The sequence below is a fragment of the Monodon monoceros genome, unplaced genomic scaffold (assembly GCF_005190385.1).
Source record: "Monodon monoceros isolate NGI ecotype Baffin Bay Population unplaced genomic scaffold, NGI_Narwhal_1 Super_Scaffold_5, whole genome shotgun sequence".
NCBI lineage: Eukaryota > Metazoa > Chordata > Mammalia > Artiodactyla > Monodontidae > Monodon > Monodon monoceros.
Genome location: NW_021703782.1, coordinates 85,914,013 through 85,931,880, shown reverse-complemented (window position 1 = coordinate 85,931,880; position 17,868 = coordinate 85,914,013). Strand labels below are relative to the sequence as shown.

Here is a 17,868-nt window from a genome sequence, read left to right as displayed (position 1 = left end):
CCTTAGGATGCTGTATGTGAGACGTCCATGAGTGTGCAGCCAAGACTGGATCACCCAGTATAACCAGGAACAGGCAGTCCTCAACATGGTAGAGTCAGAGGTCAGAGGTGCCGGAGGATTTGAAGTGTGAACTGCCCACCCATATTATACTAGAGCAGAGCAACCTCATTCTCATACCACGGCTTTCTGGTTATCCTTTTATAATATACTTATGCCTTAAAATAGTGACTCTATACTCAAAGTATGCATTTAAAATAGGCTTGAATAGAGAACAGAGCTTTTCTTGTTTTTACATTGATAATTTTCTCTATTCAGAGAACCTCCTTTCTTTACTGTCTCAGCCTCCCTAATAGTCTCAATTTTCATGAATGGAGTTTCCCTACCTACTGGTCTAAGCCCATAATTTGTAGGTCCCTCCTACTTAGTATCTTTTAAAACAGTCCCATTATTTTTATGTCTGTAGGCTTTAAATTTTAATTTCAATAGCAACTTGACTAAAAGAGCTGGAAATCAATTAAACTGATATATCCTTTGTCGTCTTTTCAACAGAAAATTTCAAATTCAAGTTAATAAAGCACAAGTAACACCCATAAGCAAGTTGAAGGAAAGGAGACATAAGATAAGAATTTTAAGTAATAGCTTGGTATAACATACTGAGATACAGTAAAAAGTGGTTTTGATTCAATATTCCCGGGAAATACTCATGTCATACATGGTTAGTGATATATGTTAAGGTTCTCAAGATCAGACATGCTCCAAAAACTATATACCTAATTCTGAGGATATATTCCACAATGCTTGAGAATTTATTTCCTTTTTAAAAAAAATCAATTTATAATTTTAAAATTTGCTTTACTTAAAACTACTGTGAGATCCTTCCAAACAAAGAACATTTCTTGTTTCATCTTTGCATCCATTACACGCAGTAGGTACTTAACAATAAATGTTTGTTGATTAAGACAAACAGCTTACTATAGAGAATGTACCTAAAGGATAGAGCTTGAAATAAACTATGGAGAATAATCATTGGCATATTTTTTAAACTTACAAAGAAAATTTTAAAATAATACCAGTAAGTATGGCCAACTTCAAAGAATCTTCGGAGAGTGTGAGACTTGGCTTCCAATTTTGTTGTGGGTTTTATAATGATTCAGCAGCTTTGTATACTTAAAAACTATGGCATTAAAAAAAAAAAAAGTGAGCCCCCAAAAGAAATTTAAAATAGCTGAGAACGAGAAAAGTAGTTTGCCTGTGTGTGTGTGTGTGTGTGTGTGTGTTTTAAAATGATGTGAAATTCACAATGTCATTTCTATTACTACTTTTAAAATTCTGTTGTGAAAGTACTGAAACTGGGCAACAGGTATCATCAAGTGACTCTTTTCTCAGAAAAACATACAGTTAAAAATCTACCTACAAAAACAGAAGTCACAAGTTAACAAAATACAATAAAATTTACCTCGCTGGAACAGGCAGTTTGGGGCAAAGAACAGAAGCTTTTGATGATGTAGTATATTCAGAAGGCTTTAGGTTGTAGCTGCATAGGGCTGAGCCTGTTGAAAGAAAAGCTATATGTTAGCTAGCAGAACAGAGTCCGAATAAATTCTTCTATTAATTCACTTTAACTTTATTTTATTGGTTAATATTAACTCAACATATATAACTTTCAAACATTATAGAATTAATAAAAGTCTGATTTGGTCTATAGTATCAATTCTCAATCAGTTGAAACAGATTTTTCTCTGGTAACTTATATATAAATTTTAATTAATAATATTAAGGGTAATAACAATAAGTACTAGAGCTACTTTTATTGAGTGCCATATATCAGGCCCTATACAAAATGACATACAAATACACATATTTTTTTTTTAATAAAGAGTCAACTTTTCATTGTAACTGACCAAACTGTGTTTAGGAATGTCTTCAAACAACAGAACCAAAGAAACATGATAAAAATATCCTCTTGAAGAAACCAAGAGTTTTTGCCAGCCCCAGTGCTTCTGAGGGTTAGACTGAAAGCAGCCCATTCCTGAGGTTGGTTCTCTTCCCCACGCCAAGAGGAGGGCTGGGATAGATAGAGGACCTGGCCTTTCCTCCTATTATGCAGTGGGGTGAGCCTCTCCTCTCAACATATATAAAAATTATATTATTTACTATAACTCCATTAGGCAGGCCTTTTTAAGCCCACTTGACGGAGGAGAAAATAGAGGCTAAGAGACAAGGTAAATAACTTGTCCAAGGTGACACAGCTGCTAAGCCAGTAATGCTGGGGTTAAACCCTAGATCTCTTTGACTACGAAACCCATCTTCAGCTACATATGCCATCTCTCCTTCTGATGCTCTCCATTACTAAATATTTAAAATTACTGCATACAGCACATATGCATTCAGATAATATATTACTTTTTCCTTATTTAAAAGGCAGGAAACAGTAACTGTAAATAAACTGAATTAATTGATAAAATCAATAAATTGATCAAAGGATTCCCTGTTTTCAGATAGTTTAAAACAGCTTAAATTCAGTCCTAGATTGGTTATTCTCTGACTATATGGCTAATATATATCTAAATAATACATAAAATTCAAATGGATATAGTACACCCTATCTTTGATAAGTCTTATTTAACTGACCTGCTAATTTTATAACACAGCAACTAGAATACTGTAAGATTCATTGTACAACAGATACTGTTAAATTTAGTTCTAATTTTGCTGAGACCTACTACATTATATCATGTAAACTGTTTGTATTTCATTAATTGAAGTGCTTACGAGGTTACTAATTTGGTCAAATACTTCATTATTAAATACAAACAGAACAGCTTTGCATTTATATCATAGCAATAATGAGATTTTGCACTGTATCACCATGGAAGATGTTTAAATTATAATGTGAAGGCAGACTTTAACATTGGATTAATTATGGAAACATCATGTGAGGATGTGAGAAGGAACTAGAAGGGAATATAGAAAAAAAGATTTGTTGGGACAACAAAATTGGGAGATTTGTTTCATTTATATCTGGTCCTTTCAATCAAAAGCACTTTTAGAAAGCCACAAACCTGCGTTTAATTCAGTAATGCTGCCCCTAAACCAGCAACCAACTTGCTAAGTGTCTGAATACGTGGGCCTTAATAGCACATTTACATAAATACATGTAGCATCTATTTTATATAAAAATAATTCAAGTAACTTGACAGTGTAAAATATTTTAAAAGAGATACTTGAAAGTTACATGGCACTGTTCTTCAAGTTTCTTCAGCTCTTAAGATAGACTCAATAGAAAACTAAGTTTCTAAAATTGTTTTCAATCATTCTCTTCCATTTTAATGACTTTCTTTTTTTTAAGTTAAACATGAATATTAAGCATCTAACTCTTCTAAAATTAGGCTTTTGTGTTTAAAGATAATGCAACTAGATACTATTTATAGCAATTTTAGAGAAAATATGACAGCAATGGCAAGCAAACATCTTAGATTAATTCTAAAATAACTGGAAGTCCTATGATAGAATTGCTCATGAAAAAATAGCAACTGTGCCAATAACTGCAGAGCACCCAACGTGATCATCAACTTCCTGATCTGAATTGTCAACTTACTTCTTTCAGAGTCCAAGATGGAATCGATTTGCACAATATAAAAGGCCCTAACTAAAGCATATTGTGTCAGTGCTGTCAAACACCCTGCTCCATCTGAATTCAGTGAACATAATCTCCATCCCCACCCTTTTTTCATTTAAAAAAGGAGGTCAGCAGGTGCAACAGAGTTCAATTTTATAAAGACTTTCCCAGGATATTGCTCAATGAAAGGATAATAGCCTTATCTCTGATGGTATTCTGGGACAGAGGCCAGTACTAAATAGATCCTGTACTAAATAGATTAAAGAAAAAAGATCTTTACAATGTGTTAGTAGTAACAATCAGAAGAAACCTTATATTGCTTCCTGCTCAAAGGGTTCATGGACAGAGAAGCCTCAATGAAGAACATTAAAACAACCCAGAAATGGCCAATGTTTTACAATTGTTTTTCTTTTCATGTTTATTAGCTAATGCATTTTTAGTGAACTCTTTTAAGGTAGTATCTATTTTATTATTTTTTAATAGTAGAAGTATAAACATATGATGTTTGGTTATAAACAGCAAGACAACATTTTTCTTCTAATGCAAAAAGCAGGGAAAAACCATGCTAGAGTAATGAAAAGTCTAAAACAAAAAACAAAAGCTTATCTAAACCACACCAGAGGCAATCCATGCAATTCAGCCAGTGTTATTCAAAGGCCATCAGAATGAGTGATCTTAGGAACCTAACATGGGTATATAAACATTTATCTTGGTAAACAGTTGCTATAGTCCCCAGAATGTTTAACTACTACAATATATCAAATGCCTTTTAATAGTCAATTATTTATTCTTTAGCTCACTATCACTTATAACAACACCCCTAAGAGGTATATTTCCATCGCCATGCTCCAAACATTACAGATGAAAAAAATAAGTCATACTTCCAAGGCCTTTTAAGCAATCACTGGCAAACTACTAAGAAACAGAGTTCTTCACTCCTAGGCTACAATGCTTCTTCTGTGTCTTTTCTAATAATCATAATCAGACACGTATTCAATAAGCTCCTGGGCAAAAAACATATGGTCCACAGATACGGCAAAGATAACATGTTTGAAAACATTTTTTTCCATCACCCACTCTCTAAAATCTGCTGTCTCCTCCCGTGTTAATTCTACCCTGGTTAATGGTTCCACCACCCATAAAATCCCCAAGATGAAGTGTGGAAGTCATCCTATATCTTCTTAATCTACATCTTCCATCTACGTCTTCCCACACTATTCAAAACATTCAAGATACCAAGTCCCAACAATCAGATCCTTTCTGTGTTATTTCAGACCATCACGATCTCTTCTTGGGTCAGTTAAACTATTCTCTCAGAGGGTTTCTTAACTCCATCCTGTATACAACCTTCAGAATGATTTCTGTAAACTGGGCATTAGTTGTATTACATCCCTGCCCTCAGGAAAATTCCAAACTCCTTGGCTTCAAGGCCCTCCTAAGGCAGGCCTCTTCCTAAAACTCCAGCCTCATTTAAGCATAATAAACTTATAATTCTTGCTGTTTCACAAACTTCCAGGCTTTTCCACATGCTGTTCCCTCTGCTTGGGCTGTCCTTTCCTAACTAGCATCTGAATGAGTGTTCCAAGTTTGAGCAGAATTTCTACAAACTACTCAAGCTTTACCTCCTCTGTCAAGTCTTCTCTGATACACCCAAACAAAGCTATTTACTTCTTAGCTCTATTATAAAACTTAGCATATTATTTTATAATTTTTTTAGTTTACATATCATCTCTATCTTTAGAATGTGAGCTCTTTGAGAACTGGGACCTTATGCCTTCAAAATATCTGGAACTCCTATCTCCTGGCATACAGACAGCACTCAAAAGCCATCTGGTAAATAAAACAGACAGAAATAACTACTTTTAATCTCTTATAGTTTGGTGTTACATGTTATATATAATGATATATGCTTTTCAACATTGACTACAAAGTACAATCTGAAACAGGATTTCTAAACCATGGTATTAATACAATTCTTGGGCAATTCTTGGTTGTATGGGGCTGTCATGTGCATTTGCAGGATGTTTAGCAGCATCCCTGGTCTCTATCCACTAGATGCCAGCAGCCTCCCTGTAACCTCTCACCCAGCTGTGACAACCAAAAATGTCTCCTGACACTACTAAATGTCCTTGTGGGGGGGGGGGGGTGGGGGGTGGGCAGCAGTGGCAGGTGCAAAATCACCCTTAGTTAAGATCTACTGGTCTAAAACATCAAATTATTTGAAACAAAGAATTGGCAAGTTGGAGGCTAATTCCTGTTTAAAAATTTTGTTTGATTTGCTATCTTAATAATACTTGTAGGATATACAAAGAGAAAAAAATAGTCCTTAAAAAACGTGCTTTAGGACTTCACTGGTGGCGCAGTGGTTAAGAATCCACCTGCCAATGCAGGGGACACGGGTTCGACCCCTGGTCCGGGAAGATCCCACATGCCACAGAGCAACTAAGCCTGTGCGCCACAACTACTGAGCCCATGTGCCACAACTACTGAAGCCCGTGCACTTAGAGTCCGTGCTCCACAACGGGAGAAGCCACTGCAATGAGAAGCCCATGCAACGCAACAAAGGGCAGCCCCCGCTTGCCTCAACTAGAGAAAGCCTGCATGCAGCAACAAAGACCCAATGCAGCCAACAATCAATCAATCAAATTAAAAATAAAAAAGAAAATCTTTTGATGCAGAACAGTTTGCATTATGAAAAACAAATTACATTGCTATGAGAAGTTTAATTAATTTAACCCCTTTCTCTCTAATTAGGAAAGCATTATATATTTATATGCCAGAAGAAAGCAAGACAATTTTCCAATTTCAATTTCTAGTAACCAGTGAAAAGGATGGACATATTTGCAATTCCCAAGAAGCACCATTAACCAGCTGTAGATATGACATCACCTGTCAATCACTATTGGCACATAGTAGGCACACAAGAAATATTTGCTGAGTGAATTAACTTTGGCCATCTATGTACAAGACTTCTACTAGGTATTGTGGAGGACAAAGAGAAGTTTGACTGCCTACTCTAATGCAAGCTCCTTAAACATGGAGAGGACTGTACCTTGTTTTTGTCTCTCTGGCACATAATTAGTTATTTGTTGAATAAAGGAATTAGTTAAAATTGCATTACTAAATTTAAGGATTTTTTCCTCCCCTTTTTAACAATCAAGTTTCCCTTGCTGGTCTCTGACTTGGAGGCAATTAAATCAGTTGCTACGGTTGTATGTTTCATTCATTTATAAATTATATCAAGACCAATCTTTTGATTCACTGTGGCCAAAAAGAATACATACTCTCTGTGGTTTAAGTTATAGTGTTACTGCCAGGTAAAAAAAGAGGGTAATAATCTGGTCATCCATTCATACTAACTCTACACTTACCAACCAGATAATGATAATCAAAAGGCTTGTTAGTATTCATAAATCTTATACGAATGGATCACATAATCTTTCATGATATTCAGCAGTGATCACTGAGAAAGCACCAAGCTGCATGGCTCTACTCAAAATGTGAACATGGTCCAATTGGCAGGTCATAAAGCTCTCAGAATTTATACAAAATACAGTACACTGAAGAAGCACTCTTAAATAGGAATGCTATAAATGGGACACAAACAAAAGGAAAATAAGAATTCTGTCATCTTACTACTGTGTTAGGGAAAACAAAATAAATATTGATACAATAGTTTGATAAGAGTAATACAAAAGAAAATAAGGAATTCCATGTAAAATATTAGCACCAACTGAGAACGTGCAGCCAGTCCCCAACCTACAGGTTATTCTCATTTCTAAACTTTTGTTTAGAATTTAGACTGCATGTGGAAAGAATAAAATGACATGTAAAGCATCTGCCACAGTGCATGACACAAAGTAGGTACCAATAAATGGTATGTTGAAACAAAACGCAGGGCTTAAGTCTGATTTACCTATTCAGACTCAGATGCCCATGCTGAACAACGGGGACAGTGGAATAAAGTGAAGGGTGAACTACAGGCCAGAGGTGGTGGTAGGGCCAGAATTAGGGAAGGGGGAGAGGAAGGGGAAGAACATCTGAGCAGGCATTATGTTCCCTTCCCTTCACCACCTGTCATGGTCTGGCTGGGCTGAGATGAAAGTCTCATGTAAAGCTGAAGTTAGTTTCAGAGGGAGGTTGATTCTTTTCCCCCCTACAATGTATACATTATTGAGTTTTCCAAAATAATGATAATAAAGGAGGAAAGAAACTTCTTCATCAGAAACCAGAGGGAAGAAACATTGCTGGGTTCATGCTCTGCTGAAAATAAGAACTCAGATGGGAGCTCTCACCAGATGGTTTTAGTTTCCTCTGTAGGGCATAAGGTTAGGAAAGAGGAAGAACAAGAGAGCTTAAGAGAATAAAAGGCATGAATAATCCTTGGAGAGTACGTATAAGAGAGATAAATGAATGAATAAGATGAATTATTTAGAGATGAATAAAAAGAACTGATTTCACAGCAATTCTAGTTAGACTGAAGCTAAACAATTTGCCTGTTGGTGGCAACTCACATGGATACAGAATTGAGCAAAGGGTAGTATGTTAAGAGAATGAGAAATTATTAAGTGGCAATAGAGATGAAGAGGGAAATTCAGTCTATTATGCTTTCAAAAAACATGAATAATTGCTATGTGAGGTCCTATATTAGGGCTTAGATATTCAGAGATGAATAGAGCATGATCCTGCCCCCAGGAAACTCATGCACCACTGTAGCAAGATGATAAACAAAGAACCAAAGAAGTTTAATACTGAGTCCTTATGGTATTTGGCAACTCTAATTTTTTAAAGGCAATTGTTAAATTGTTTTATTCTCTAGCATCATACATTTATGATTTGTGTCTATATAAACTATGAACCAAAATAATAAAATGCACATTTATACACCTACCACTCAATTCATGTACTAAAACTTATACTTTTATATTCATCTGAAATCTTCTGCCTGTCTTTTAAAGCTCCTTGTAATATGGCAGCATCTTCACATAACTAATCTAATTTCCAGCTATTTCTTCCAAGCTTTCTATTCTAGTCAGACATATTTGACAGAAGCATTACACGAACTGAAGTGTCCAAGAAAACATCTCCTCTTTCTTGTCCAAAAGAAACAAAGAATTGAGGAAATATTATTTGCCTAATAAATGCATTTCTTATATTACTACAGGAACTAAGAGCTTTTCCTTATAAAGATTTTAAATAGTTTGTAAAGGTAATAAAAGTTCACATGAATGGATGGTTAAGTGCTAAAAAGTACCTTCAAACGTTGTCATGGAAACTTAAAACTCTGAAAAGGATTTATATTATCTTTTCATTCTGGCAAGAAAAATGTTATTTTACCTTGCATTTTAAAATAAGGTTTAAAATTATCATTAAAAAAGTTACTACCCCAGGGACTTCCCTGGTGGCGCAGTGGTTGAGAATCTGCCTGCCAATGCAGGGGACACAGGTTCGAGCCCTGGTCGGTGAAGTTCCCACATGCCACGGAGCACTAAGCCCATGCGCCACAACTACTGAGCATATGCTCTAGAGCCTGCAAGCCATAACTACTGAGCCCGCATGCCACAACTACTGAAGCCTGTGTGCTCTAGGGCCTGCGTGCCGCAACTACTGAAGCCTGCACACCTAGAACCCGTGCTCCGCAACAAGAGAAGCCACCGCAATGAGAAGCTCTCACACCACCACAACGAAGAGTAGCTCCTGCTCACCGCAACTAGAGAAAGCCCACGCACAGCAGCAAAGACCCAATGCAGCCAAAAATAAATTAACTAATTAAAGAAAAAAAAAGTTACTACCCTAAACAGGATCCTTCTCTTTCATGAACTTTTAAACTGTGGTACAATACACATAACAAAAAAGTTACTATCTTAACCATTTCTAAGTGTACAGTTCAGTTGCACTAAGTACATTCACACTGTTGTGCAACCATCACCATCATCCATCTCCAGAGCTCTTCATTTTGCAAAATTGAAACTCTTTATAGGTAAAACAGTAACTTCCCATTCGTCTCTCCCCATGGCCCCTGGAAATTACCATTCCACTTTCCGTCTCTGTGAATTTGACTAAGTATCTCATATAAGGGGAGTCATACATTTGTCCTTCTGTGTCTGGCTTATTTCATTTAACATAATATCTTCAAAGTCCATCCATATTGTAGCATGGGTCAGGATTTCCTTCTTTTTTTAAAAAAGATTGTGGTAAAAACACATAACATAAAATGTACCATCCTAAGCATTTTTTAAAGTGTATGGCAGTCTTACCTATATGTATATTATTGTGCAACAGATCTCCAGAAGTTTTTCACCTTGCAACACTGAAACTCTATACCCATTGAACACCATCTTCCCATTTCCCCTTCCCCCCCAGCCCCTGGCAACCACCATTCTACCTTTAAAGAATCTGACTACTTTAGATACCTCATATAGTGTAATCATGCAGTGTTTGTCTTTTTGTGACTGGCTTACTTCACCTAGCATAATATCCTCAAGGTTCATCCTGTTATAGTATATGACAAGATTTCCTTTTTTTTTTGCGGTATGCGGGCCTCTCACTGTTGTGGCCTCTCCCGTTGTGGAGCATAGGCTCTGGACACGCAGGCTCAGTGGCCATGGCTCACGGGCCCAGCCACTCCGCGGCATGTGGGATCTTCCCAGACCAGGACACGAACTCGTGTCCCCTGCATCAGCTGGTGGACTCTCAACCACTGCGCCACCAGGGAAGCCCGAGATTTCCTTATTTTTTAAGGCTGACTAATATTCCATTGTGTGTATTGATATATACCACATTTTCTTTATCCATTCATCCGTCAATGGACATTTAGGTTGCTTCTACCTCTTGGCAGAATAATGCTGCAATGAACATGAGTGTGCAAATATCTCTTTGAAATCCTATTGTCAATTCTTCTAAAAGTGGGATTTCTGGGTAATATAGCAATCTATTTTTTTCTAAGACTTAATTTTTTTTTTGGATTAGTTTTAGGTTCACAGCAAAACTGAGAAAAAGGTACAAGATTTCCCATATAGGGCTTCCCTGGTGGCACAGTGGTTGAGAATCTGCCTGCCAATGCAGGGGACACGGGTTCCAGCCCTGGTCTGGGAGGATCCCACATGCCATGGAGCAACTAAGCCCGTGAGGCACAACTACTGAGCCTGCGCGTCTGGAGCCTGTGCTCCGCAACGGGAGAGGCCGTAACAGTGAGAGGTCCGTGCACCGTGATGAAGAGTGGCCCCCGCTCGCTGCAACTGGAGAAAGCCCTCGCACAGAAACAAAGACCCAACACAGAAAAAATTAATAAAATAAATTAAAAAAAAAAAAAAGATTTCCCGTATACCTCATACCCCCACATATGCACAGCCTCCACCATTATCAACATTCTCACCCTGGAGTGGTATGTTTGATACAACTGATAAAACTACAATGACCAATGATAATCACCAGAAGTCCACAGTTTACATTAGAGGTCATTCTTGGTGCTGTACATTCCATGGGCAGACTCTCAACCACTGTGCCACCAGGGAAGCCCTGCCCATTTTTTAATTAGGTTGTAGGTTTCTACTTGTTGTTGAGTTGCAGAGTTTTTTATATATTCTGGATATTAACCCCTTACCAGATACAAAGATTTGCAAACATTTTCTCCCATTCCATGGGTTGCCTTTCACTCTGTTGATTGTGTTTGACTCACAGAAGTTTTAAATTTTGATGAGTTCAATTTATCTACATTTTCTTTTGTTGCCTGTGCTTTTGGTTCACATCCAAGAAATTATTGCCAAATCCAATATAAGGAAGCTTTCCCTTATGTTCTCTTTTAGGACCTTTGCAGTTTTCTCATGCATTAGGGTTCTTTCATGGACGTTTAACAATTCTCTTACAGATTTGGAAAGTTCCCACTTAAACCTAAATTATCTTTTAAAGATATACCTCTCTGAAATTAATGACTGAGAGCTATATATTTGAGGTCAAAGAACTGTGTATTTTCTAACAGAAATATAGCTGCAACAACAAATGGACACAGATAATAATAAAAATTATCTGCTCCTTCCAAATCAATTTGTACCTCCAGTTTTAAGTCACCAATCCAAAAAACAATATAGATTCTTTTGAGAAATTCAGAAATTTCAACTTAGGGTTGCTGTTAAAGTGTTTAGGCCCCTACACCAAAGGCTCTCTCTCTATTACAATTTTATAGTTTTCTATTTGCTTTTTAAAATTATTATCTTCTCCATCCTCCATCGCCATGCCTTTTGATGCTGCCATTATTATTACCTTTGAAAATGCCTAATCTGTTAACTTATTTTGCAAACAGCTGCCTCAAAAGCCTAAGGGTGCCTTTATCACTAGGCACCAATCTAAGAGGTCTGTTTTCTGAAATAATGTTTATTCATTAATACTCCTGAACACCCACTTTGTGCAAGATACTATGGGTAATACAAAGCTGCAAAACTCACCAGAAGGGGCTTCTTATCAGGGCCTATTAAGGCCATACTCGGTATCATATTCACCCAGGATAGGGGCCTGGAAACAAAGCATAAAAGCAGGGCAGCATGGAGCATTTCTCCCCAGTGGATCATCAGAGCAGGCAATACAGCCAACAAGGAACTAGCTCTTTTCTGGCCCTCCAGATAATATGTCAGGTTCAAGGGACCAAGACACATCTGGTACATCCAAGAGAACTTGTTAGACGTTAGTTCAATACTAGATCATAGTTTTGAATGCCAGGGTAAGACATATAGACTTTTATTTTTTTTACCAATGATTTCTGAATAAGAGATTAACATGATTGAAGCTCTAGGAATATTAATATGGCAGCAGTATGTAAGGGCACTAGAAGTTAGAGACTGGAGACAGGAAGAGTATTACATTTCATTGGTAGAATAATAATAATAACAATAATAATGATGACGACGATGATGATGTAACAGCAGTAGCCAACACTTTTTTTTTTAACAACTTATATTAGCCAAACATTGTTCTAATGATTTTTTCATGTATTAACTCCTCATAACAACTCTATGAGGTATTTTAGGTAAAAATATTATCCCTATTTCATAGATGGGGAAATTGAGGCATGGAGAGATTAAGTAACTTGCCCAGGGTCTCACAGATATTAAGTAGCAGGACCAACATTTGAACCCAGATAATCTAGTTCCAGAGTCTCTACTATTAACCACTCCATGATACCACTTCTCAGAGTACACTACATATGCTCACATTGTCTAATATTTTAGGAAAACGCTAAAGGAATAACTCATCCATCCCTGAAACCTGATAATGACAGAGCTGATAGTTCTGGTATTAGACTCAGCAAATCAACACATGTGAGGATATCATGTGGGACTAGAAAATGAGATCTTAAAGAATAGTTGGTACCTCTTTATTCAATGCCCACCGAGTGCCCAGTATTCTTCATGCATCATCTCATTTAATCCTCACACCAACCTAGGAGAGGGGCATTATTTTAAATCTACCTTTTTTCAGTTGAGGAAATCTAGGCTCAGAGAGGCTATACCTTCTGTCCCTCGTTATACAGCCCATCAGTGACAGAAGCAGAAGTAGAATCCAGATCCCAATCAATCCCATGTTCTTCCTACTGTCTTATGTGGAGGGCATGTAGCAATGGGACAGGAATACTGCCAGTCTGGAAGGCTGCAGTCCTTCTGCCCTCAGAAGGCTAGCACCCCCACCTGAAACACTCTGGAGCCATGCTGGTATGTGTATAGTTATGTCCCCGGGGTGCTTCTCCACCCAGCCAGAAGTTACACCAGGTGGATGCCTGAGTCAGCCCTTGTTCCAAGGCTAGAACTAGCCTGTGAGTTTGGGCAGGACTGAGGCGGCTCTGAGGATTCTTATACACAAAATACAAATGGGAAACCCCATGGAAAAATACAGGCTTGAAGGACTATCACTATGCAGCCCTCCACGAAGAGAGGTTAAAAAAAAAAAAAAAAAATTCTCTGAAGAGAAATGCTGTGAGTCATATGGAGCTGAGGATAGCACCTGGAGATTAGCAACCCAAGAAAAGAGAGCTAGAGTTCAGGAAATTGACTATGCTTGTTTTCTCAGGGAATTCCCATATGTTTAACCTCAGTTTCTCAAAACTTATTTCTTCGAAAAATGGTTAAGACATAATGTGTAATTAAAAAAGCAAAACACAAAATTTGAAAAATGCTGGAATTTTCCTTTTTACTTCATTTTTTTTTTCTGAACTTTTCAAATCTCCTATCATAGACATATATTACATCCAGGGGTAAAAATAAAATAAACTAATTGAAATACTTTTAACCTATACTTAGGAAGAGGGGGAAAAAACCCCACAAATTTCCCATAGAGTAGTCTAATAATTCCCAAATACTCAAACAGGCAACATCAAAATCACCTGAAACATTTGTAAAAAATACAAATTTCCAGAGCCCAAAGACCTACACAGTCAGAATTTCCCTGGGTGGGGCCTAGGAATCTAGAGTTTCAACAAGCTCTCTAGGTGACTATAATAATTTATATCAAGGAAGTCCAAAAGCACCTTCACTTCTCTTTTTCTTTCTAAGGTTCTTTGATGATTTATTTAATGCTAGGACAAATTTATATTGAAAGGCAAACACAATATTTAACAGTGACTGGACTGTAGACTTGGATGGCCTACTGTCTCACCATTTATCTCTGCAAACTTCTGAACATCACTTAGGGTTTTCAGTTCTTGTCTTGGACATGCTGCTACACACAGTGCTACAGACTTGATCTTCCGGTTTATCAAGTCCAGATTGCATGGATCCAAAAAGAACACGTACCTAAAGCATGAAGAAAAATATTGAGATATTACTTCACAAAATACAGTCTGGTTCACTGCATATTTGAATAAACCTAAGAGCAAAGAACATCTCATTTCCCCTTCACAAATTTAATCATAGATGAACAAACATTTCACAAATCTAATCAAACATGAATTTTTAAAAAAATAATTGCTTATAAACATACTGTTAACAGTGGGGATGGAGGAAATACGGGACTCATATTTTTCATGATCTATTTTTCTAATATTTAAAATTTTGCAAATGTGTATTTTATAATCAAAATTGTCTATTTTAGTTTTTTTAAATAACTAACTTCAGTTTTATTTTTTTTGACAAAGTTGTATCCCCCAAATTACTGAAATACTGTTATATAACATGAATTATAATTTAAACATAAACTTTAATGAATATATAATCATATATAAAGTGTATCATTATAAAAATGAACATATATTGATATATACAAGGTATAGCCAAGAAGGCTGAGTAGGGAGACCCTGAGATTATCTCCTCCTATGGGCACACCAAAATTACAACAGCAACTATTGATGAGAATGATCTGAAGACTAGCAGAAAAGATTTCCCACAACTAAAGATATAAAGAAGGAATCACAATTAGATGAACAGTGGGGTGGAGACGTGGTATAGGAAAGATCCACACCTCTCAGTAGGCAACCCACAAATGGGAGGATAATCACAATTGCAGAGGTTCTCCCCAGGGAGAGAGGGATCCGTGCCTCATATGGGCGCCCAGCCCTGGGACCCTGAACCAGGAAAACAAGCCTCCAGAACATCTGACTTTGAAGGTCAGCAGGGTTTGCACACTGGAGAGTCAGAGGGCAGTAGGAAACAGAGACTCCACTCTTAAAGGACACACACAAAATCTCACATGCTCCAAAACCCAGCACAGATATAGTAATTTGAAATGAGTCTAGGTCAGACTCACTGATCTTGGGAGAGCCTCCTAGACAGGTAGGAGGCAATTTCAACCCACCTGGGGACATGATTGCTGGTCACAGCCCTTTTGGGGAACTTGTTCCACCACAAGGACATTGGTGCTGACAAGCACCATTTTGGAGTCCTCCCTCTAGCCTATCAGCACCAGGGGCTTACCTGCCCACAAGCTGGTTACCCCAGGCCCAGGACGCCCCCCCACCCAGGACAAGCAGCCAGCCATGCAGGGACCCAACCTCTCCATCCGATGGGCCAACACCAGCCCCAGGCACCATAGAGAGCTACCCCAGGACCTACTCCCACCCACCAGAGGGCCAAGACCTACTGTAAGCTATGCTGGGACACAGGACTATCCACCAGCAGGCTAGCACCCGCCCCAAGACTCACCAAACTTTGCAGCCACCCATGCTGGGAACCAGCCCTGCCCACCAGCAGACTGACATTAGCCCCAGACCCCCTGGAACCCACTGTCAGCCATACCAGGACCCATGTCCATCCACCAAAAACATTAAACACTGCAGGGGGAAGAGGGTGTTAAAACTGCACCTTCCTTGTTAGAATGTCTTTGAACTTAAGAGATTATCAACTTAAAATAATCATGCATAAATATGTTGTTATATATGAACCTCATAATAACCACAAATCAATAATCTATAATAGATACACAAAAAAGAGAAAGGAATCCAAACGTAACACTGAAGAGAGTCATCAAATCACAAGGGAAGAGAGCAAACGAAGAAGAAAGGAACAAAACAGAACTACAAAAACAACCAGAAAACAATTAACAAAATGGGAATAAGTACACACATATTAATAATTGTTTAAATGTGAATGGACTAAATTCTCTAATCAAAAGACATAGAGTAGCTGAATTGATAAAAAAATGAAACCCATCTATATGCTGCCTACAGGAGACACACTTCAGATCTAAAGACAGATACAGATTGAAAGTGGGGGGGATGGAAAAAGGTATCCCATACAAGTGGAAACCAAACGAAAGCTGGGGTAGCAATACTTAGAACAGAGAAAATTATACTTTAAAACAAAGACTGTAACAAGAAACAAAGAAGCATACCATATAATGATCAAGGGATTGATCCAAGAAGCAGATATAACAACTGTAAATACATATGTACCCAACACAGGAGCATTTAAACACATAAAGCAAATATTAGCAGACAAAGGGAGAAATTGACACAGTTTCTTGTATTATTAATTGTTAATTGCTGATTGTATTATTAACACAAGAATAGTAGGGGACTTTAACAGCCCACTTACATTAATGGACAGAAAATCAATAAGGAAACACTGGCCTTAAATGACACATTAAATCAGATGAACTTAACTGATATATAAAGAACATCCCATCCAAAAGCAGCAGAATACACATTCTTTTCAAGTGCTCATAGAACACTGTCCAGGATAGATCACATGCTAGGCCACAAAACAAATCTCAATAAATTTAAGAATACTGAAATCATATCAAGCATCTTTTCTGGCCTCAATGATATGAGACCATAGTTGGTAGAAATCAACTATAAGAAACAAAACTGCAAAAGACACAAACATGTGAAGGGTAAACAATATGCTACTAAACAAGCAATGGGTCACTAAAGAAATCACAGAGGAAATCAAAAAATACCTGGAGACAAATGAGAACAGAAATACAACAATCCAAAATCTATGATACGCAGCAAAAGCAGTTCTAGGAGGAAAGTTTATAGTGATCAAGTTTACCTCAGGAAACAAGAAAAATCTCAAATAAAAAACCTAACCATACATCTAAAGGAACTGGGAAAAGAACAACAAACAAAACCCAAAGTTAATAAAAGGAAAGAAATAATAAAGACCAGAGCAAAAATAAAATGAAATAGTGACGAAAAAATGATAGAAAAGATCAATGAAACTAAGAGTGGGTTCTTTGGAAAGACAAACAAAATTGGTAAGCCTTTAGCCAGACTCATCAAGAGAAAAAGAGAAGGCCCAAATAAAGAAAATCAGAAATGAAAGAGAAGTTGCAACTAACACCACAGAAATTCAAAGCATCACAAGAGATTACTATGAACAATTATATGCCAACAAAATGGACAACCTAGAAGAAATGAATAAATTCCTAGAAACATACGATCTTCCAAGACTGAATCAGGAAGAAACAGAAAATATCTATACACTGATTACCAGGAAGGAAATTGATTCAGTAATCAAAAAACTCCCAACAAACCAAAGTCCAGGACCAGAGAGCTTCACAGGTGAATTCTACCAAACACTTAAAGGAGAAGTAAAACCTATCCTTCTCAAACTATACCAAAAAATTGAAATGGAAGGAATGCTTCCAAACTCATTCTATGAGGCCAGCAACACCCTGATACCAAAACTAGACAAAGACGTCACAGAAAAAGAAAATTACAGGCCAATATCACTGATGAACATAGATGCAAAAATTCTCAACAAAATATCAGCAAACCAAATTCAAGACGTTAAAAGGATCATACACTATGATCAAATGGCATTTAT

General features: G+C 37.3%; 1 protein-coding gene across 3 annotated transcripts in view; it reads right to left on the bottom strand.

The window, feature by feature from the left end:
- Positions 1 to 17,868, bottom strand: part of SLC44A1 (solute carrier family 44 member 1) — a 212,292-nt gene that overhangs the window by 101,183 nt on the left and 93,241 nt on the right. For all 3 annotated transcript variants that reach the window (XM_029203110.1, XM_029203109.1, XM_029203107.1), the window contains exons 4-5: positions 14,261 to 14,397; positions 1,457 to 1,550 (exon numbers count right to left, since the gene is read on the bottom strand). In XM_029203110.1, the coding sequence (XP_029058943.1) occupies positions 1,457 to 1,550; positions 14,261 to 14,397 (231 nt within the window). The remainder of the gene's footprint in view (positions 1 to 1,456; positions 1,551 to 14,260; positions 14,398 to 17,868) is intronic.